At 35.8% G+C, this 22,316-nt stretch overlaps 1 protein-coding gene across 6 annotated transcripts in view; it reads left to right on the forward strand.

Moving 5' to 3' along the window:
- Positions 1-22,316, forward strand: part of UBR3 (ubiquitin protein ligase E3 component n-recognin 3) — a 225,790-nt gene that overhangs the window by 83,109 nt on the left and 120,365 nt on the right. For all 6 annotated transcript variants that reach the window (XM_059928068.1, XM_059928071.1, XM_059928069.1 and 3 more), the window contains exons 11-19: positions 634-720; positions 9,131-9,196; positions 9,289-9,378; positions 10,518-10,646; positions 11,410-11,462; positions 11,562-11,695; positions 12,021-12,106; positions 13,453-13,594; positions 16,184-16,280. In XM_059928068.1, coding sequence (XP_059784051.1) covers positions 634-720; positions 9,131-9,196; positions 9,289-9,378; positions 10,518-10,646; positions 11,410-11,462; positions 11,562-11,695; positions 12,021-12,106; positions 13,453-13,594; positions 16,184-16,280 — 884 coding nt within the window. The remainder of the gene's footprint in view (positions 1-633; positions 721-9,130; positions 9,197-9,288; positions 9,379-10,517; positions 10,647-11,409; positions 11,463-11,561; positions 11,696-12,020; positions 12,107-13,452; positions 13,595-16,183; positions 16,281-22,316) is intronic.

Genomic DNA, 22,316 nt, shown 5'->3' on the forward strand with positions numbered 1-22,316 from the left:
CATTTAACTTAATACTTGCCTATTTCACTGGATCAATTTCTCCATAAAACATTACAGTTTTCTTTCACAATACCTTTATTTTAAGTGGCACATTCCTATTCTTCCTTCTTTTAGATTCTTTTGCAAGCCAAGATATTCACAGGCTGCTTACAGTACTCATATGTTCTGCCCTCTTTTTTTTTTTTTACTGTGGCAAAATATATATAAATTTTTTAACACTTTAACCAGTTAGGTATGCAATTCAATGACATTAAATACATTCTCAATGTTGTGCAGCCATCACCACTATCCATTTCTCGAACTTTTTTATCATCCCAAAAGAAACTCTACCCATTAATAACAGTAGGGAACTTATATTTTTAGGATCTTTTGAAATGGAACCCAATTTACATCACATAAATTTATTTCACCTTTGACTCATTTCAGGTTAGTTCATTTTCATAACTGTCACTAGTTGTTACTATTAGTTTGTGAAAGGATTATTCCCTGAAATGACAAATGTGGTTATTTTGAAAATATGTATATTCTACCATTATATATACAATGCACATAACTTTTTGTATATTGCATATACTTTGAAGTTGAACATATACGTATTTATATACTGTAAATTTATATAACTTATTATTTTAGGAAACTCAAGAATATACCCGAAATGTTGTGAGATACTGCCTTGAAGCTCTTCAAGACTGGTTTGATGCTATTAACTTCGTAGATGAGGTATGTATATTTTTGATATATGTAAAAGCATTTAAGAAAAGTGTTAGATCTCATTTAACATTGAAAATAATGAATATCTTTTCATGGGATAAGGGAAAGGTGTTGGAATAAACATAAAATCACTAGGCTTTAAAAAAGGAGACGTAAGAGACCAGTTGTTTGACACTTAGGAGATTCTACAGTGCATTAACTGTATTTGCTTATTTCCTAGAGAAGGGCGTAATTTTTTTAATGTTATTAAATGTATATTTCTCAGGAGTTCATTCAAAGAGATAAAAGTGACTGCAAATGTGAACAGAATAGGGGAGATTGATGGAAAGGGTATCACAACTTTATTAATTGGTCAGTGTTCTCCTCTGGGCATGAATAAAGATGATTTTTTTTTTTTTAACATCTTTATTGGAGTATAATTGCTTTACAATGGTGTGTTAGTTTCTGCTGTATAACAAAGTGAATCAGCTATACATTTACATATATCCCCATATCTCCTCCCTCTTGCGTCTCCCTCCCTCCCTCCCTATCCCACCCCTCTAGGTGGTCACAAAGCACTGAGCTGATCTCCCTGTGCTATGCGGCTGCTTCCCACTAGCTATCTATTTTACATTTGGTAGTGTATATATGTCCATGCCACTCTCTCACTTCGTCCCAGCTTCCCCTTCCCCCTCCCTGTGTCCTCTAGTCCATTGTCTATGTCTGTGTCTTTATTCCTGTCCTGTACCTAGGTTCTTCAGAACCTTTTTTTTTTTTTTTTTGATTCCATTTATATGTGTTAGCATACGGTATTTGTTTTCCTCTTTCTGACTTACTTCACTCTGTATGACAGACTCTAGGTCCATCCACAGTAACTCATTTTCGTTTCTTTTTATGGCTGAGTAAGGATGATTGTTGTTGATAATGAACTGAGAAGAATTAAATAAGGGCTTGCTGTTAATTAGTCAGCCAAGTTTCCTATCAGAAGCCCCTTTTATTCCTCTTACGAAGTGGGGTCAAAATTTGCCAGATGTGGAAGGAAGAGCACTCCTTATCTGATTTCTGAACTCTGGGCAGATGCAACTCCCCGTGTCTTAGGCCGGGGCGCGGAGAGGAGGGGCTTTTATTTATTTCTTTTCCTTAAAAAATTTTTCTTTTACACAATCATAAACTTATTGAAAAGTTGGAAGTGGAGTACAGAACTTTTTCTTGAACTATTTGAGAGTTAACATGTTAACTTGATGCCCATAACTCCCAAATACTTTAGTATCCATTTCCTATAAGCCAGGGCATTCTCTCTCTTATATAAACAGAGACAACCATAAAAATTAGGAAATTAACTTTATTATATTATTACTATGTAAATCTTAGAACTCATTCATGTTTTACAAATTGTCCATTGATTGCCCTTTATAGCAAAAGGATCCTATTTAGAGTCACATGTTGCATTTAGTTATCATGTCTCTAGTCTCCTGGAATGATTTCTCATTCTTTGCCTTTCAGGACAATAACGTTGTGAAGAATACAGCTCAGTTATTTTTGTAGAACATCCCTCAATTTGGGTTTTCTTATGAGTAGGTTCAGATTATGCATCTTTTGCAGGAATATTACAGAAGTGATGTTGCAGTCTTTTCATTGCACCCTCTTTAGTGGTTTATGATCTTTGTTTGTCCTATTACTGATGATGTTCTCATTGTTCATTTGATTAGGTGGTACCAGCCAGGCTTCTTCACCATAAAGTTACCCTTTTTCTCATCGTAATTAATAAAGTATTTTGTGAGGACGTGCTTTAAAGCTATTTAAATACATCTGTTTTCTCATCTAATTTTTAGTTCATTCACTAATTTTTTTCTGTGGAGATTCATAGTTTCTTTTATTCACTGGGTTATAATCCAATACTACTATTACCTGATGCTCAAATTGTTTCAGATGTGGCCAGTGAGAGCCCCTTCAAGCAGGTTTCTGTGTCCTTTTGACTTGTCCCGTTATTCTTTGAGCACTTCTATTCTTAGTGGCTCAACAAGATGTTTCAGGCTCACCTTATATTTTCCCTATTCCACCCCTGGAATCAGTCATTTTTTTAAGGATCTTTTGTTCCTTTTCGTAGAGAAAACAGTATTGAGAAAGCAAGATCTGGATGCTTGGTGTGCTCACTGCTATCGAGGTATTAACTGCTCCCAGGCCTTCTCAGTGAACAGAGGTTCAGAATATATGTATGCATTTATGTATATACATGTACAAAGCTGCATCTATATTTATTTCTCTATTATATATATTGGAAGCTGTGAGTTCAAACTGATACTTTAAATTCCCGTATAGCACAGGACTTAATTCTAGTTTTCTCTAACAGTGAGAAACCTGGCTTCCATTATCCTTAATATATTTATTTCTTTGACCAGTCCTCTTATATAGAACCAATTTCTCGTATTAGTTACCTCCCTTTTCCCTACATGGATGCCCTCTTCTCCCTGCATTCTGTCCCCCACCCTGCCCTACATATGGACACCCTCCTCATCCCACTTGGACTCCAACTCCCCACCTTGGACTACCCTTCCGTGAAGAATCCTTCTCGCCCTGTGTGTGCTTTGAATTCCCACACCAGGCATTTTTTTCATTCTGGCTGCCCTCCTCATCCTGCTTTGGCTTTGATGCCCCATACTGGGTCCTTTCCACCTGTGGATAATCTCCTCACCTTGCTTGAATTTTGATTCCTTATTCCAGGCTGGCGCCCTGTGTCATTGCCCTCTTTACCTCTGTCAGGTTCTGGCTTCTCATCCCTGGTCAGTCCCCACTCTCCTCACCCCGATTGGCTCTGACATAGTATACGGGGCTGCCCTGCTGTGTGGATGCCCTGATTCCGTATGCCAGGCCACACCCCACTTCTGTGTAGATACTCTTCACCCTGGAAAACCACTGGCATGTCGCCCCACCCCGCCCCAGCACACACAGTTGTCCTCCTCACCCTGGGCTCTGATATCCCTTTTCAGGCTCCTCACCTATAGATGCCTATTTTGGTTTATTTCGCCTCTTAACACCTCCCCCACCAGTGGCTTTAGGACTGAATTATTTATGAAGGGAAGAGCCTCCTACTGTCTTTAACTCTCATCCTTCCTGCCTCAAACTAATTTATCTTCCATCCCTGATGACTCCTCCTCCAGTATTTGTGCCTGCCTTTAGCCTTCAACCTGGCCATTTTGTCCATTTGGATTCTGATTCTGCCTTCACCCGAATCACCGATTCTTATCTTGTCTAAATGTTGGTACTTAAGCTTAAGCTCTGTTTATATAAATGGTAATGAGTCAGTCTTTAAAGAAAACATTCTCCATTCTCCACAGAGCTCCATCCTGCTTTTAACCTGCTTCACTATTTCTTCACCCCGTCCGAGGATTGGTCCGTCAGCTGGGGCTTCAGCTGGAGCTTCTCTCAATCCAATTCTCATTAGTATTTGAAACTTTAGGAATTATTGTTGAAATGGTGGCATCACTAAGACAACAGGAAGATTGAACTAGGGGGAGATTATTATTACACACAGAGGGTTAGGTAGTATTTGACATGAAATTAATCCACGGTTGAACTTGGGGTGGATTTACGGATAGTTAGAATCAAGTATGGTATACAGAGCAGCTGAATTCAAGGAAATAGTTTGTGTGTGTATGTGTGTATGTATATACACACATATATATGTGTGTATGTATATACACACACATATGTTTTTTAATTAATTAATTAATTTATTTATTTTTGGCTGTGTTGGGTCTTCGTTGCTGCGCGCAGGCTTTCTCTGGTTGTGGCGAGCGGGGGCTACTCTTCGTTGTGTTGCACGGGCTTCTCATTGCGGTGGCTTCTCTCATTGCGGAGCACGGGCTCTAGGTGCGCGGGCTTCAGTAGTTGTGGTGTGTGGGCTCAGTAGTTGTGGCTCGTGGGCTCTAGAACGCAGGCTCAGTAGTTGTGGCGCACGGGCTTAGTTGCTCCACGGCATGTGGGATCTTCCTGGGCCAGGGCTTGAACCCGTGTCCTCTGCATTGGCAGGCAGATTCTTAACCACTGTGCTACCAGGGAAGCCCCAGTATATTTGTTTTTTACACAGAAATATTTTAGGAAGATACTGAATGTTGTAAAAAATTTTTTAAAAAATATTTATTTATTTATTTGGCTGCTCTGGGTCTTAGTTGCAGCATGTGGGATCTTCGTTGCGACATGTGGGATCTTTAGTTGTGGCATGTGGGATCTAGTTCCCTGACCAGGGATCAAACCTGGGCCCCCTGCATTGGGAGCATGGAGTCTTAATCACTGGACCACCAGGGAAGTCCCGAATGTTGCAAAAATTTCTATAGATTTTTAATAGAAAAGAAAATAAGTGTAGAATTTAAGGAATGAACCAATATATCTTTTACGATGTTTAAAAGTTTCTTCTTTCTTAAAGTGCTTTGATATATTTGTTTCTCAAAACAACCCTGTGAAGTAGGGAAGATATTATTATCACTCCCTTTTTTTCAGATGTAAAATGGAGATGCAGAGATATTAAATGACTTGCCTCTAGTTGTATGGCAAACTCCTGGTATTTCTGGGTCCAGATCCCACATCTCTCAACTTCTCGTCTGGTCGTATTTCAACTGTACTGGCTTTGGCAGTGGAAGGAGCTTTAGAGTCAGGCATACCTGAGTGGACACTATGTGATCTTGGTCTTGGACAGTTTTTGTTTTTTTTTTAAAGCATTGCCGAGTCCATCTCCTCATCTGTTTATTCAAGATAATAATATTAGCCAATGAGGATTGACTAAGAGGCACATATTTTATGTGTGATAAATATTTGTTCTTCTTTCAGCCTTGAGAGTGGAGGTCAGAAGTTATTGCAGTAATCCAGCACAGAATAAGCAAATAATATTTTTTTGAACTGGATTAAGCCAAATCAAACAGTCACTTAGAAAGACAGGATGGAATAAATTTTCCCAAAGTACGGGCCATTTAAGAATCCTCAAATACTGAATATCATTTATGAGTATGTAGCAGAGCAACATTTATGAGTATATAGCAACGTTTATGAGTGGTTTGATTAGAGTCGTCTCTTATAAGATGGAAGTAGAACATGTGTTCATCCAGCAAATATTTATCGAATGTTTACTATGTTCTAAACACTGGGGATACAGTGATGAAACGGTGCCCAATTTAAGGAAATGGAAGACAAATAAATGGCTGATTTGATCAGAGGGCTTCTGTAAAGTTGTGACCAAGGTGCTATGGAGGAGAATAGAGTGGAGCATCTGATTTACCGTGAGGGACTCAGGAAAAGCTTCCTAGCAGAAATGTCACTTCAGCAAAGTCTTAAAGGTATGTTAATCCAGTGGGAGCAAGGATGTATAGTATTTGAGGCAGAGGGAAAGGCATATACAAAGGCGCTACCTATGGTGCATGAGTTTATATGACAGGAGATGAGGCTGGAGAGGTAAGCCCTGTCTCTCAAGAGTCAGAAGGTTAAAGGAAGTTAAAACTATAGGGAGCCATTAAAAGATGATGAATGGAGAAGTACAAGGTTAAATTAATGTTTTGGTAAGACCACCTCCTGGCAATATATCAAGGTTTAAATAGATGTACTAATTAAGGTTCTTTTGAATACAAGGAAAAAAGCATTTTTGAGGCAGCCTAATTTAAAGGAGGAATAATTTATTATGAGTACAGAGAGGTCTTTCAGGGATCGTATGGCACCTGGACTTCAGGAACTGAGTGGAAAGCTGAACAGGAACTCCTGTCTCTTGCTTTTGCTTTGGCCTTTCTGCCTCATTTTTTCTTCCCTTTCTGTCGATTGGTTTTCTGTGCTTTTTTGCCTATGTGGTTAAATATTACCTTCCTACAGTTGCCTAATATTGCAGTTTCAGCCATACTCTAAGACTCTCTGCAGATGTCTTTAAATCTAGTTCAGTTTTCAAGTGAAGAGAGGGCCTCATTGCCCACGATGGGTTAGGTATCTACTGCCCTGATCCAGTCAGATGTGGCTACTGTAACTTGACTGTCAGGCTCCAGTCCCTGTGTGTATTTGGAAGGTGGTGTAGGAAGGGACATTCTGAGAAGATGGGGAAGGTTGTGAGCTAGGCAGATACCACAGAAAGTTTCTTACAGAGGGTAAGAATAGAAGCAAAGCCTAGCACTGAAATCTAGGCACTAAATGTTGAGGGCCTGAGCTAAGGTTAGTTAGGGGCAGTATGGAAAGAGAGGAGGAAGTAAAGTTAAGAGGTATTTAGAAAATCAGACACACTTTGGTGCCTTATGAAAGGTAGGAGGTTTGAGAGAAGGAAGGAGTCTACATTTCAGATTTGTATTACTGGGAATTTGGAGAAGAAACATTGAGGAGGATTGAGTTTTAGGGCAAAGATGCTGAGTTTGGTTTGGACACAGTGTATTTGTGGTCCCCACGGGATATTAAGTGTTGATATTCAGTAAACACTTGAATGTAGGGTTTGAAGTTCAGGAGTGAGATTTCTGCTGAGATTTGGGAGTCATCTTGGGTTGGCAATTGAAGCTATGAACTGGATAAAGTCACCTAGAATAAGAAGAGTAGAAAGCTAAGAATGGAATCTGAGGACCACCTCAGTATATATGGAAGGAGTGGAAGAAGAGTTTTTCAAGTGACTAATTTGTGACATTAGACAAGATGGGATTATGGAATATAACACTGTAGTAGAGTGTGTGTTTAGCATATGCTCAAGCCTTAAAAGACAAGATAGAGTCTATGGCTTAGTAATTAATAGAAATGTGTGTTGGGTACTATGTTCTCTTACTTGATCCTCACAGCCATCCAACTGCTTATTATCTCCACTTTACAGGTCAGGCAACTTAGACACAGAGAAGTTAAGTAACTTGCTCACAGTTTTACAGCTGTAGGTGGCAGAATCAGGATTTGAACTCCTGCAAATCCAGCTTTTAAGAGTCTGCTCTTAACCACTGTTCTTGATGCCTGCCTTCGAAGGAAATGGCAGGAGATTCTGATTCAGCTAGTTAGTATAGTTTGTTACTAAAATGATTATAGTAATGGAGGGCAAACTTATTTTAATTTTATTTTTGATTGTGGTAAAATGCATATAAAATAAAATTTATCATCTTACTAACCTTTTTTAAAGTATACAGTTCAGTCGTGTATTCACATTGTTGTGCACCCAACCTCCAGAACTTTTTGTTTTGCAAAACTGAAACTCTATACCCAATAAACTCCCCATTTTCCCTTCCTCCCAGCCTCTGACAACCATCATTATACTTTGTGTCTCTATAAGGTACTGTAAGTACCTCATATAAGTGGAATCATACAGTATATCTATTTTTTGTGACTGGCTTATTTCACTTAGCATAATGTCTTGAAGGTTCATCCATATTGCAGTGTGTGTCAGAAATTCCTTCCTTTTTATGGAAGCCAAACGTTTATTTATTAGAACAACTTTCTTTAGACATTTATTCACATGTTGAGGAAGATCTTTTCCTCATATCGGTTTTGGAAAAGACTGTTTCAGGGATGGGGACATATTGCACATCTTTATAACTCTATACTGGTATTTGAGTGTTTTGGGTAAAACTTTTTAACAGGAGAAAACTTTACTAAAAACTTATAGAAGCATTAAAAACAAATAATACCTTTTAATTTTTCTTGTCTGTTTGAGAAGGACAACTGTGTTGTACTTTTTCCCTGTAGTGATAGCGTGACCCGTGGGAGTCACAGATTTAAAATACAGTTTTTATAATATTCACAAGGATACCAAAGGTCTTTGATGTATACTGTACTAAGCTTTCCTATAGAAACTGTGTGTTCACCACTGATATGGGGAGCATCTCACCCAACTAGGTAAGCCTTTTAACTGCACCTTAGTTTAGGGCTGTAGTCAGAGCCTCTTACCGTTCTGAATGTAACAGCGGAGTTCAGGCTAGCTTTTCAGTTCACTACTTGTTAACTTTAGGAAGTTACTTAAGTTTTTTAAACTTGAATTTCCCTATTTATAAAATGGAATATTCAGTTTCTACCCCATTGGGTTCTCCTAGGATTAAACTAAATCTGAATAAAGTGCTTATTAGCACAGTGACCGGCACATAGTAAGTGCTCAGTGAATGTTAGCTGTAATTATTGTTCTTGTTACTATCGTCATGTTTGGTATGCATGCATTTGAAGATTCCCAAATGGCCTACTGTAAAGGGAAATCTATTCCATCCCTTGTTCTGTGCTAGATGCTTCAGAGGATTCAATGTTGAGGAGTATACAGTTTCTGCCTTTAAGGAACTTACATTTAAAATGGAATAATTTTATCTACAGTGGGTTTTTAAGCTATAACTTCTAAAATTGTACTTTCTGATTAGAAAGTATAGGGGAATAAATCAAGGTGAAAGTGTGGTTTTAGCATTTTAAAACCTTCTTTGAATTCGGTAAAGGATTCTTTGACTTGTGGATTTTGTTTGTTTATTTCCAGCCAGCACCTAACCAAGTCACTTTTCATCTGCCACTACATCGTTATTATGCTATGTTTTTGAGTAAGGTAAGAGTGTCATTAAACAACTCTGTTTGTTTGTTTTTTGAATATTGGGAAATACGTATTGAATTAGTAACATTTTTTATCATAATTTTTAGGCTGTGAAATGTCAAGAACTAGATTTGGATTCTGTTTTACCAGATCAGGAAATGTTAATGAAACTAATGATTCATCCACTCCAAATTCAGGTATGTTTTCAGGCTTTTACAAGGTTTTGAATTCCTTGGTTAAGTGATTCTTCCTTTATTTTATTTGTATGCCTTTATCATTGTTATTATAGCCAAAATGTTTGAAATTTTTAAAAAAATTTAGTTTTTGTATTTTTGCCAGATTATATTTGGGTTTTTTTTGTTTTTTGTTTTTAAATGAGATTTACATTTAGTTATAATTTCCCCAGGAATTCTTTTCACTATATTTACTTATGGGGGCGTTTAACATACTACAATACTGTTTTGGGAGTCAGGAGACCCAACAAATTCTAGCCTTGGTGCCACCACTATTTTATTATCTACGTTGTTTGGAGTGATTCACCTACTTGATTCTTAGTTTCCCCATCTATAAGGTGAGAGGAGAGAAAAGAGAGAAGAATTAGCCTACATATGCACTGTGGTTTCTTTCATTTCTAACACTGTGATTTTGTGGACCACCTTTTATATACATTAGAGGGATTTGCACTTCAGTTTATTTTTCCTGGAAATTTTAGATTTGTTAATCATTATTGAACTTTACCTCTGGGAGTTAGGAACAAATAAGAGATAAAGTTATGACTGTGCTTAGTTTTAGTTGATACAGGACATAAATACATGAAGAATTAAATATTAATATAGTAAGAAAATTTATTCTGATCTGCTCTTGCCGAATTTTAGAAAATGACTAGATTGAAGGTTGAGTTAGGGTGAATTAAAGACAGATTATATTCATTGATGTTGAACAGTGAACAGTTAGCTTGTTTGATGCTTATTCCTGTGTTTCTTTAAGCATTATGTATGTTTTTTTTTTTTTTTTGAAGTGGAAAAAGTTAAATGTAATTGTCAGTGATTCCTCATTAAAGATTTCAGTGAATATTGTTATAAATGTATCCAGGAGTCATCATGGAAAACTGACTCATGTATAAACTCCAGAAGAAGGGACTGTATAAAATATAATGAGCATCATAAAATTCACAATATATTTGAATTGAATATCTTAAACATTGGACAGAATGTCAGGCTTATGCTGTGATTAAGTTATGAAATATTTTGAAATGATTGTTTATTGTAACATGATTTTATAAAGGTTGACTTTAGATGACTTCTTTGTCCAATTTACTTAATTTTTGTTTTACTAGGCAAGTCTTGCCGAAATCCATAGCAATATGTGGGTAAGAAATGGTCTGCAAATCAAAGGACAGGCCATGACCTATGTCCAGTCTCATTTCTGTAATTCCATGATTGATCCTGACATTTACCTATTACAGGTAAGCCAACTTGATGATGCAGATGTTGTACTTTAGAAGTATCTCATTTGTACCTGTGGGATTTTAATTTATAGAGGTGACTAAATGATGACATGGAGAGGTCAATGCTATTGAAAGAAGAATTTTATTACTTATAATTTCCAAAGGAAGGAGGCATGCCACACTACGCAGGACCAGAGGGGAAGCGTTAGATTTTGGTCAGGAGGCAGAAGGAGTGAGGGGAAATCCTAGACCAGAAGCTTTATTGGGGTTTCCATAGGAACGGCAAAGCAGGGCAGGGGAAGTAGTTTAGGATTGGCTAGTTTGAATAATCTTGGTGGGTTCTGGGGCATAAAGGCTATCTGGTACCTGCCCTGGGCAGGGGGCCAGGGGGAATATTGGCTTGGTATGTGAGTTAAATAAAGGACATGAGTGACTTGCATATGAGAGACTCGCTCCCAGGTAAGCTGTTTGTTGTCTTTTGGAATTAGCTAGCCTTTAGAAGGGTAGTTTCTCTCCTGGTCTGTAGGGCCCCCCCTAGATGCTAGAACATCAGAAGATACAGAAAATAAAAAACATGATTAACACAAGAAGTAAAACTAGGGAAATCCCTGGCGGTCCAGTGGTTAAGACTTGGTGCTTTCCCTTCTGTGGCCCGGGTTCAATCCCTGGTTGGGGGACTAAGATCCTGCAAGCCACGTGGCGTGGCTGGAAAAAGAAAAAAAGAAGTAAAACTGAATATTGAGAAATAAAGATTGTGGGTTTTATTTTTTGTCTTTTAAAGGTTTGTGCATCTAGACTTGATCCAGATTATTTTATTTCATCTGTCTTTGAAAGGTAAGCATAATTTTATTAAGACAGGTATTAGGAAGTATTTGGAATTTAAACTAATTTTGTTTTAACTTTAAAAAATCTGTCTCAAATTTTTTTTAATAGATTTAAGGTAGTGGATTTGTTGACAATGGCTTCACAACATCAAAACACAGTACTTGATGCAGAGCATGAGAGATCCATGTTAGAAGGCGCTCTTACATTTCTTGTGATTCTTTTGAGTCTTCGTTTACATTTAGGTAAAAAGCACTAATACAAATACTTGGGTATTAACTATTAACCTCCCTTTCCTCCCCTCTCCTTGTGGTAGTAACTGGCTTATGGAAAAAAAGGAAAGGATGTATTACCGTTGACACTCCTTTTAGAATATCCTTTAAAAAACCCCTTAAGGGAACTGCAAATATCAGGGTAGTTAAACTGCAGTTATATTGGGGCATTGTATTCTTTGCTCTTTAATTTTGGAAGCATCTCATTTTTGGTATTTACGCTTAATAAATTGTGTGGTAAGTTGTTTCTTTATAATATATAGATATTCAGATTTATTAATTCTATTTTTAATTTTAGGAATGTCTGATGATGAGATTCTCAGAGCAGAGATGGTAGCCCAGCTGTGTATGAATGACAGAACACATAGTTCATTGCTGGACCTCATATCCTTTTAAAAGTTTAATTTTCTGTTAGTTGCAGGATCTAAGTTGTAAGTAATATTTATAGATTAGAGATATATCACTTTTTGATTAAAACTTTTTTTTTGAAGTTGAAAAATGATATGGAGAAAAACTCCAATTGTTTGTTCAATTCTGTGTTCAAGACCACTGGTAGATTTTTTTTGTCTCTGTCGTCTCTCAGGGTACTCTTGTTAGACCTTGGTTAGGCATCAGGACTGGTGGCTCTGGGCACCTCAGGATCTGACCTTTAAGGACAACAATAGTGAAAGGGAGCTGGACACTTGGTGAAAGGCAGCTAGGTCTACTTTATCTCTATAGCCAGGCTGGAATTCATGGTTAAAATTTAGAGGTATAATTATTATTACCAGAGCTTTAAGCATTCTGAGGATTTTTTTTTCTTAGAATTCAGTTGTAAACCAAGAGGTTTTTAAGGGCAAAGACTGTTGTCTACAAACTTTAAAAACTTATGGTTCTCTGTATAGGACTGAGCATACAATGGACACTTTATTATTTTTTAATTTATTGTTTATAAAATTTTAGACAAAGATCATCATGTTGTGATAAAATTTATTTTGTGAATTTTGGACTAAATTTAATTTGTACATTATGATTATGTTTGAAATAATTGACTAAATTTTGTGAAATAGCTCCTATTAGAAATGCCTATTTGATAACCTTGAAGATTTTCTTAAGCAGCCAACAATTTGATACTGTTTGATGATGTCATTCAGCCATTATATACTGTGTATTAGTGCTGTAAAAGAGCAAAAGCATTCTCTGTAACTTTGAATTTAGAAGAATTTTACATAGCTTTAATGTGAAACCAAGAGGAAAGAATCTTTGTGGTTTTCTTCTTTTTAAAAAATTTGCTTAGTATCTTTTTCCTTCTTATTTTGAGGATGACATTTTGTGTTTTTGGAAAAATAATCTTTGCTCATAAAAATCTGGGCTGATTTGTAGTATACTGTGTTTGATTTTCTAAGGGAAAGTACAAGTTTATTTGCAAAAGGATGAAAATGGAGATTAATTTTAAAAGTTTTTTTTTTTAATTCCTGAAACTGTATTAATTTGTTTTGGGGGAAATATACTTCAGAACTACTTCAGCATGTAATTTATTAGTAGGCTTCTAGATTAAGCTATCTTAAAAATTCAGTTAATAAAAAGTTATTATTGAACTGTTGTATTATATAGCCCTCTTGTGGCCGACTTTATGTATTACAGCCAATTGCTCTGCATATTTTAGCAAGGGAAGTTAGAAACTAGAATACCTTGGTAAGATTAAATATCTGGCTTTTAGTTATTAATTTTTTTCTTGACACATACATCATATTCCAGAAAATCCAAATCCCAAAAGTGGCATTATTCCAGGAAGTTATAGCTTTGAATCAGTTTTATCAGCTGTAGCTGATTTTAAGGCTCCTGTTTTTGAACCTGGAGGTTCTATGCAACAAGGCATGTATACTCCTAAAGGTATGTTTATATACATAAATGTGTTTTTTCAAATATCAGTTTTCTGAAGGTTCGTTGTGTATACTGAAACAAAATGTTTGCCTTTTATTTGTTCAGCTTTGGTTTTTCCCCTCAACTTTCTTATAGATGTATGTTTGTCTTTTATGGTGTACAGTGATACTGGTTCCATTTATTTACAAACCTATGGTTTATATTACAGTAAGACTTCTTAGATGACTCTGAATTATAAAAGGAACTTTATATATGAACTCCAGTTTATTTTTGTAAGTGAATGAACTGTAAATGAACCAGAAATTATGAAGCAAAATATATACTTACAGACATTCTGAATGTATTTGCCCTTTAAATTTGATTTTGAAATAGTTCTCACTACCCAAATTTTAACTAGAAACAGTTAAAAATCTATGTGGAATACTGATAACATTCTCATACATTTTGAACCTGTGTAAATACATAGAAACCTTTTCCGTAAGTGGTTGGTTTTCTAAAGTTTTCCCCCTGGATTTGTAGATGACATGCTTGACAAAAGCCAGAAATAGGTGAAATCCTGATTCATGGTCTTTTCTTCTCTTTCACATTTTCATTAATCTAAGTTAAAATTTTGAAGGAAGTAGCAGTTACATGTTTCTTGCCCCCCTCAGCACTCATTGTCTAAGTGAAAAACTGATGCCCACTTTGTAGTTGTAAATAGCATGTACCGTGTTTGGTAAAACACACCAAAACCTTATCATGTGTGATTTTTCAGAGAGTTCACAAAGGTAGCAAGAACAATCCAGAGTCTCTGGTTGGAATGTATTCCATTAAAGGAAAAGCACAGTATTTCTTTCTTGTAGAGAACACTTGGTATCGAAAATTTAGATGAGCTTAGAAGTAGAGTGATGTTCTTGTATAATGCAGCGCTTATTAATAAAGTGTGATGTGAGCATAACCTGTGTCACTCAGTCGCGGTCCTTATTAAAATACAGGTTCCTATGCCTCAACCCCAATCTGCTCTCATCCAGATCTCTGGGGATTAATTCTGGAAATCTGCTTTTTTACCAAGCTCTAAAGGATGATTGTCACGCACAATAAAGTTTGAGACACTGAGACAGAGCACTGGACATTTGAAGATTAGAATCAAGAAATTGGGTGTCATATTCAGATGCAGTACTGAGTTGTATTAGCCAGTTGTGTGATATTGAGAAAGTCAGTGTTTTATCTTTGGATTTGACTTCTTATTTGTAAAATGAGTGAGTTGGAATAGATGAGTGATTTTTAAGCTTTTTTAAAAAGTGTTTAAGATAAGCCTTTAGTTTTGGGGAACTAAGCCTTAAGTGAACTAAGCCTCTGTTACACAAAAGCAATAAAAGCAAACCTACTCTTGTTAAAGTGAGTGTGGTTAGTGGACATAGCTTCTCATCTGTTTTACCATCTCCTTGCTCCTAAAGTGGCCCCTGGTAAACCTCTGTTGAAATCCAACTTCTTGGAACACTGAAGCCTCCTGGACCAGTTAGTTAATCACTGAAGTTTTCTTCCATTTCAATGGTTTTATAATTCTGACAAAAACAGATAATAGAATTAATAACAAAGGTTCTATGTCTTTTTGAAGGCCTATCTTAAGGATCTTAAATCATACTTAGGATAATTTAAGATGGCCTGTTACATGAAATAGGGACAGTTGTTAACATTTTTTTTTTTAATGCCAGAAAGTTGAAATTATAGTAGATGTGTAGAGAGATGCTTAAGGTTCAAATGTTAAGAAATGTTAAGAATTCTGCTGGAGAGAATGAGAGGGGAGAAAATTTTATCTAGGGAAGAGACACTCTTAAGGCAGTGGTTTCTAAAATTATTCTCAGGCCATGTTTTAGATTTTTTATCACATCCAGATACCATCTCTACTATTATATACTTAGTATGCTGCGTTTTCTTAAATGGATTCACATTTTTAAACTTCTCCTCATCCTAAGCATGAGTATTAATGAGATCACAGGTTTTATTTGCAATGTGCAATTTTCTAGTACACGTTAATGTAATTATATAGCTATTAACATAAGCTTTGTGCACTTAATACTTAAAATCATCTTGTGTACCACCAATTGTACATATACCACACATGGGATAATGGTTCCTAATTGTGGAGAAGGTAAGGAGATCAATTATCAATTATAGCAAAAGAACAAAATCTTTTATAAACCAAAAAGTGTTTATAAACTAAGCTCTTGAAAATCAACGGCTCATTAATTTTTTAATCTAGCTTTCACATTTTTATCTTCGAATACTTTCAAAAATGTTAATGCATTGTGTTTCTTACTTTCTTGTTGGCACTTTACAAAAAAAAGTGAGCTAAACTTTTATGATGAGGCATTATCACATTATAAAACTTTTTGCTCACTAGTTCTTGCTGAACTTAAGAGAACATTATAATGATGAAATAATGATTTTTGATTTAGAAAAGTGGTCATTGCATCAAGCTTATTAAGGCACATATATAATCAAATTAAACTTTCCCATCTTTTAAATATAAGATATACTTAAATGTAATTAGTCATTAGAGATTGACTTTATTCCTAAGAAGTCAGTGTTTTGTTTCTACTCTCTTTTGAATAATAGCTGAAGTCTGGGATCACGAGTTTGACCCCGTCATGGTCATTCTTCGAACAGTTTACCGTAGAGACGTGCAGTCTGCAATGGACAGATACACAGCATTGTAAGTACGTTATATTAGTCAGTAAAATAATGGATATCTTGTGTTTATAGAGAAAAATTTCAGTTATAACACAAATGTGATATGCTCTCATTGAAATATACTCAATATTTAGAGGAGAAAATATTTTAAGATTAAAAAAATAATTTGGCTGAGATTTATGTTCTCAAGATCTTGATCCAAAAACCTGACATTAATCTGATAAAAATAAATTTTATAAAACATCACAAATAAACGTAAAAAAATAACAAACTTATTTAGTTGCTCTTTGACCAGCAGAATTCAAAGCTTGGTTTTGTGTTGTTCTACTTTTAAAGCAGTAGAGGAGGCACAAGTTAAGAGAATAAAATTGATGTCAGAGATGATGGGTAGGTACAAAAAGTGTGGTGATATTGCTGTGTTCTTGACAACTGGGAAAACAGCCAAAGTAAAATGAATTTCATTTGTAAATATTTAACAAAGTAGTTAAAATGTTGATAATTGCTGAAAAATTTTGAAGGATATCTTTTTAATGGAGAATTCAGTTTTATATATTATTGTCATAGACTATTTTTTAATGTATTATTTCCTCCTATTTTAAAACATTAGTTAATCTATTGTTGAACATTATAGGATATCACCTTTTATTTGTGCTCAGTTTATTTGTGCTTAGTTAAACATTTTGAAAACAAGTTTAAAATGATATAAATGTCTTTGATCTTGAGAAAATATTTGTTCATATAACCATCAAAGTGTAAATGCAGATATTGGGTGTAATTGAAACTTCTTTTTGCCAAGACTTTGCAGTAATAGATATATGCTGAATTTAAGAACCATCATAGATACCTCTGAAGAAAGTTTATAGTGTAGAAGTTTAGCATATTCTCCCCTCCCCTCACCCCACCCCAAGAAAGACAAAAACGAAAAACAAAACTTAGTTCAGCATCTCTCTCTACCTTTCTCTAAAACCCGTGGGGAAATAGTCTGAGATTCTCCTTTCTCTGCTTTCTTAGCAACCTCTTTTTATGCTTTTTGTGTAGCTTTGTAACTATTTGTTCGCTTTGTAGGGTTTTACTAGACTCTTAGTTACTTGAGGGAAGATATTTTTGTCTCTGTGTCTCTTTTATATCTTCAGAATCTATCTCAGTGCTGGCACATAATAGGCATTCAGAATATATTTGTTGAGTAAATAAATTTGAGTAGTTCATGCTGAAAAATGAAAACCATACCTGTAGAGCTATTTTTATTAAATTTTCCTCTTTCCTATTTTGCTGTCTATTTTTTCTCATAATCTCATTCTCCTCATTTGGCTTTTGAGTTCCTGTACAATGTCTCTATAGTTTCTTAGAAATATGTCTGAATTGCTGTAATGTTTCTTGGCAGTTTAAAAATCTTTGTTTAAAGAAATGTGTATTTAAATAAAAGAATAGTACCAGATAACAAATACACTTTAACTTCAGATTAAAATCATTTTCTTATAAATTAATTTCTGAAATGTTATGTGCAATATGATATTAATCCAACAATATTTTGTATATTTAAGATAAATATATCCGTGAAGAATGTGTTTGTTTCCATGTAAAACTTAAATTTTTTTGAAATTTATTTTGTATATGAAATATAACATGTCTTTCCTTTATGTGATATCACTTATATGACTGTATAATTGACCGTTTCAGTTCTTATTATAACACAACTGGGAAATAACCCTAAAGTGTAGGGCTTATTGGCTGTTGGTCATTTTCATTTTCTTTTAGTTTTAAGGAACAAAAGTGGCAAAACTGATTTACTTAGTGTGATTCTTTTTTATTTCAAGAAGGTAATAGAAAGGCATTTTGAAAAATTATAGAGAAAAATAATTAGGTAAATTAAAGCTATTGTGTCTTTATTTTTAGCATTTTAAAAAATCTTTATTTATTTATTTATTTTTTAACATCTTTATTGGAGTATAATTGCTTTACAATGGTGTGTTTCTGCTTTATAAGAAAGTGAATCAGCTATACATATACATATATCCCCATATCCCCTCCCTCTTGCGTCTCCCTCCCACCCTCCCTATCCCACCCCTCTAGGTGGACACAAAGCACCGAGCTGATCTCCCTGTGCTATGCAGCTGCTTCCCACTAGCTATCTATTTTACATTTGGTAGTGTATATATGTCGATGCCACTCTCTCACTTTGTCCCAGCTTACCCTTCCCCCTCCCTGTGTCCTCAAGTCCATTCTCTACGTCTGCGTCTTTATTCCTGTCCTCCCCCTAGGTTCTTCAGAACCATTTTGTTTCTTTGTTTTGTTTTTTAGATTCCATATATATGTGTTAGCAAACGGTATTTGTTTTTCTCTTTCTGACTTGCTTCACTCTGTATGATAGTGTCTAGGTCCATCCACTTCAGTACAAATAACTCAATTTCGTTTCTTTTTATGGCTGAGTAATATTCCATTGTATATATGTGCCACATCTTCTTTACCCATTCATCTGTCAATGGACACTTAGGTTGCTTCCATGTCCTGGCTATTGTAAATAGAGCTGCAGTGAACATTGTGGCACATGACTCTTTGAATTATGGTTTTCTCAGGGTATATGCCCAGTAGTGGGATTGCTGGATCGTATGGTAGTTCTAGTTTTAGTTTTTTAAGGACCCTCCATACTGTTCTCCATAGTGGCTGTATCAATTTACATTCCCACCAACAGTGTAAGAGGGTTCCCTTTTCTCCACACCCTCTCTAGCATTTATTGTTTGTAGGTATTTTCATGATGGCCACTCTGACTGGTGTGAGATGATATCTCATTGTAGTTTTGATTTGCATTTCTTTAATGATTAGTGATGTTGAGCATCCTTTCATGTGTTTGTTGACAATCTGTATATCTTCTTTGGAGAAATGTTTATTTAGGTCTTCTGCCCATTTTTGGATTGGGTTGTTTGTTTTTTCGGTATTGAGCTGCATGAGCTGCTTGTAAATTTTAGAGATTAATCCTTTGTCAGTTGCTTGGTTTGCAAATATTTTCTCCCATTCTGAGGGTTGTCTTTTCATCTTGTTTATGGTTTCCTTTTGCTGTACAAAAGCTTTTAAGTTTCATTAGGTCCCATTTGTTTATTTTTGTTTTTATTTCCATTGCTCTAGGAGGAGGGTCAAGAAGGAGCTTGCTGTGATTTATGTCATAGAGTGTTCTGCCTATGTTTTCCTCTAAGAGTTTTATAGTGTCTGGTCTTACATTTAGGTCTTTAATCCATTTTGAGTTTATTTTTGTGTATGGTGTTAGGGAGTGTTCTAATTTCATTCTTTTACATGTAGCTGTCCAGTTTTCCCAGCACCACTTATTGAAGAGGCTGTCTTTTCTCCATCATACATTCTTGCCTCCTTTATCAAAAATAAGGTGACCATATGTGCGTGGGTTTATCTCTGGTCTTTCTATCCTGTTCCATTGATCTATATTTCTTTTTTTGTGCCAGTACCATACTGTCTTGATTACTGCAGCTTTGTACTATAGTCTGAAGTCTGGCAGCCTGATTCCCCCAGCTCCGTTTTTCTTTCTCAAGATTGCTTTGGCTATTCGGGGTCTTTTGTGTTTCCATACAAATTGTGAAATTTTTTGTTCTAGTTCTGTGAAAAATGCCATTGGCAGTTTGATAGGGATTGCACTGAATCTGTAGATTGCTTTGGGTAGTAGAGTCATTTTCACAATGTTGATTCTTCCAATCCAAGAATATGGTATATCTCTCCATCTATTTGTATCATCTTTAATTTCTTTCCTCAGTGTGTTATAGTTTTCTGCATCCAGTTCTTTTTTCTCCTTAGGTAGGTTTTTTTTTTTTTTTTTTTTTTTTTAAAGAAATCCACGTTCTTTTATTTATTTATTTATGGCTGTGTTGGGTCTTCGTTTCTGTACGAGGGCTTTCTCCAGTTGCGGCAAGTGGGGACCACTCTTCATCGCGGTGCGCGGGCCTCCCACCATCGCGGCCCCTCCTGTTGCGGAGCACAGGCTCCAGACGCGCAGGCTCAGCAATTGTGGCTCACGGGCCCAGCCGCTCCGTGGCATGTGGGATCCTCCCAGACCAGGGCTCGAACCCGTGTCCCCTGCATTGGCAGGCAGACTCTCAACCACTGCGCCACCAGGGAAGCCCCCTTAGGTAGGTTTATTCCTAGGTATTTTATTCTTTTTGTTGCTGTGGTAAATGGGAGTGTTTCCTTAATTTCTCTTTCAGATTTGTCATCATTAGTGTATAGGAATGCAAGAGATTTCTGTGCATTAATTTTGTATCCTGCTACTTTACCAGATTCATTGATTAGCTCTAGTAGTTTTCTGGTAGCCTCTTTAGGATTCTCTATGTATAGTATCATGTCATCTGCAAACAGTGACAGCTTTACTTCTTCTTTTCCGATTTGGATTCCTTTTATTTCTTTTTCTTCTCTAATTGCTGTGGCTAAAACTTCCAAAACTATGTTGAATAATAGTGGTGAGAGTGGGCAGCCGTGTCTTGTTCCTGGTCTTAGTGGAAATGGTTTCAGTTTTTCATCATTGAGGATGATGTTTGCTGTGGGTTTGTCATATATGGCCTTTATTACATTGAGGTAAGTTACCTCTACCTCTCTGCCTGCTATCTGTAGGGTCTTTATCATAAATGGGTGTTGAATTTTGTCAAAAGCTTTTTCTGCATCTATTGAGATGGTCATATGGTTTTTCTCCTTCAGTTTGTTAATATGGTGTATCACATTGATTGATTTACGTATACTGAAGAATCCTTGCATTCCTGGGATAAACCCCACTTGATCATGGTGTATGATCCTTTTAACGTGCTGTTGGATTCTGTTTGCTAGTATTTTGTTGAGGATTTTTGCATCTATGTTCATCAGTGATATTGGCCTGTAGTTTTCTTTCTTTGTGACATCTTTGTCTGGTTTTGGTATCAGGGTGATGGTGGCCTTGTAGAATGAGTTTGGGAGTGTTCCTCCCTCTGCTGTATTTTGGAAGAGTTTGAGAAGGATAGGTGTTAGTTCTTCTCTAAATGTGTGATAGAATTCGCCTGTGAAGCCATCTGGTCCTGGGCTTTTGTTTGTTGGAAGATTTGTAATCACAGTTTCAATTTCAGTGCTTGTGACTGGTCTGTTCATATTTTCTATTTCTTCATGGTTCAGTCTCGGAAGGTTGTGCTTTTCTAAGAATTTGTCCATTTCTTCCAGGTTGTCCATTTTATTGGCATATAGTTGCTTGTAGTAATGTCTCATGACCCTTTGTATTTCTGCAGTGTCAGTTGTTACTTCTCCTTTTTCATTTCTAATTCTATTGAATTGAGTCTTCTCCCTTTTTTTCTTGATGAGTCTGGCTAATGGTTTATCAATTTTGTTTATCGTCTCAAAGAACCAGCTTTTAGTTTTATTGGTCTTTGCTATTGTTTCCTTTATTTCTTTTTCATTGATTTCTGATCTGATCTTTATGATTTCTTTCCTTCTGCTAACTTTGGGGTTTTTTTGTTCTTCTTTCTCTAATTGCTTTAGATGTAAGGTTAGGTTATTTATTTGAAATGTTTCCTGTTTCTTGATGTAGGATTGTATAGCTATAAACTTCCCTCTTAGAACTGCTTTTGCTCCATCCCATCGGTTTTGGGTCATCATGTTTTCAGTGTCATTTGTTTCTAGGTATTTTTTGATTTCCTCTTTGATTTCTTCAGTGATCTCTTGGTTATATAGTAGTGTATTGTTTAGTGTCCATGTGTTTGTATTTTTTACATGTTCTTTCCTGTAATTGATATCTAGTCTCTTAGTGTTGTGTTTGGATAAGATACTTGATACGATTTCAATTTTCTTAAATTTACCAAGGCTTGATTTATGACCCAAGATATGGTCTATCCTGGAGAATGTTCCATGAGCACTTGAGAAGAAAGTGTATTGTGTTGTTTTTGGATGGAGTGTCCTATAAATATCAATTAAGTCCATCTTGTTTAAAGTATCATTTAAAGCTTATGTTTCCTTATTTATTTTCATTTTGGATGATCTGTCCATTGGTAAAAGTGGGGTGTTAAAGTCCCCTATTTTTGTGTTACTGTCGATTTCCCCTTTTATG

This window comes from Balaenoptera ricei, chromosome 7 (genome assembly GCF_028023285.1).
Source record: "Balaenoptera ricei isolate mBalRic1 chromosome 7, mBalRic1.hap2, whole genome shotgun sequence".
Taxonomy (NCBI): Eukaryota; Metazoa; Chordata; class Mammalia; order Artiodactyla; family Balaenopteridae; genus Balaenoptera; species Balaenoptera ricei.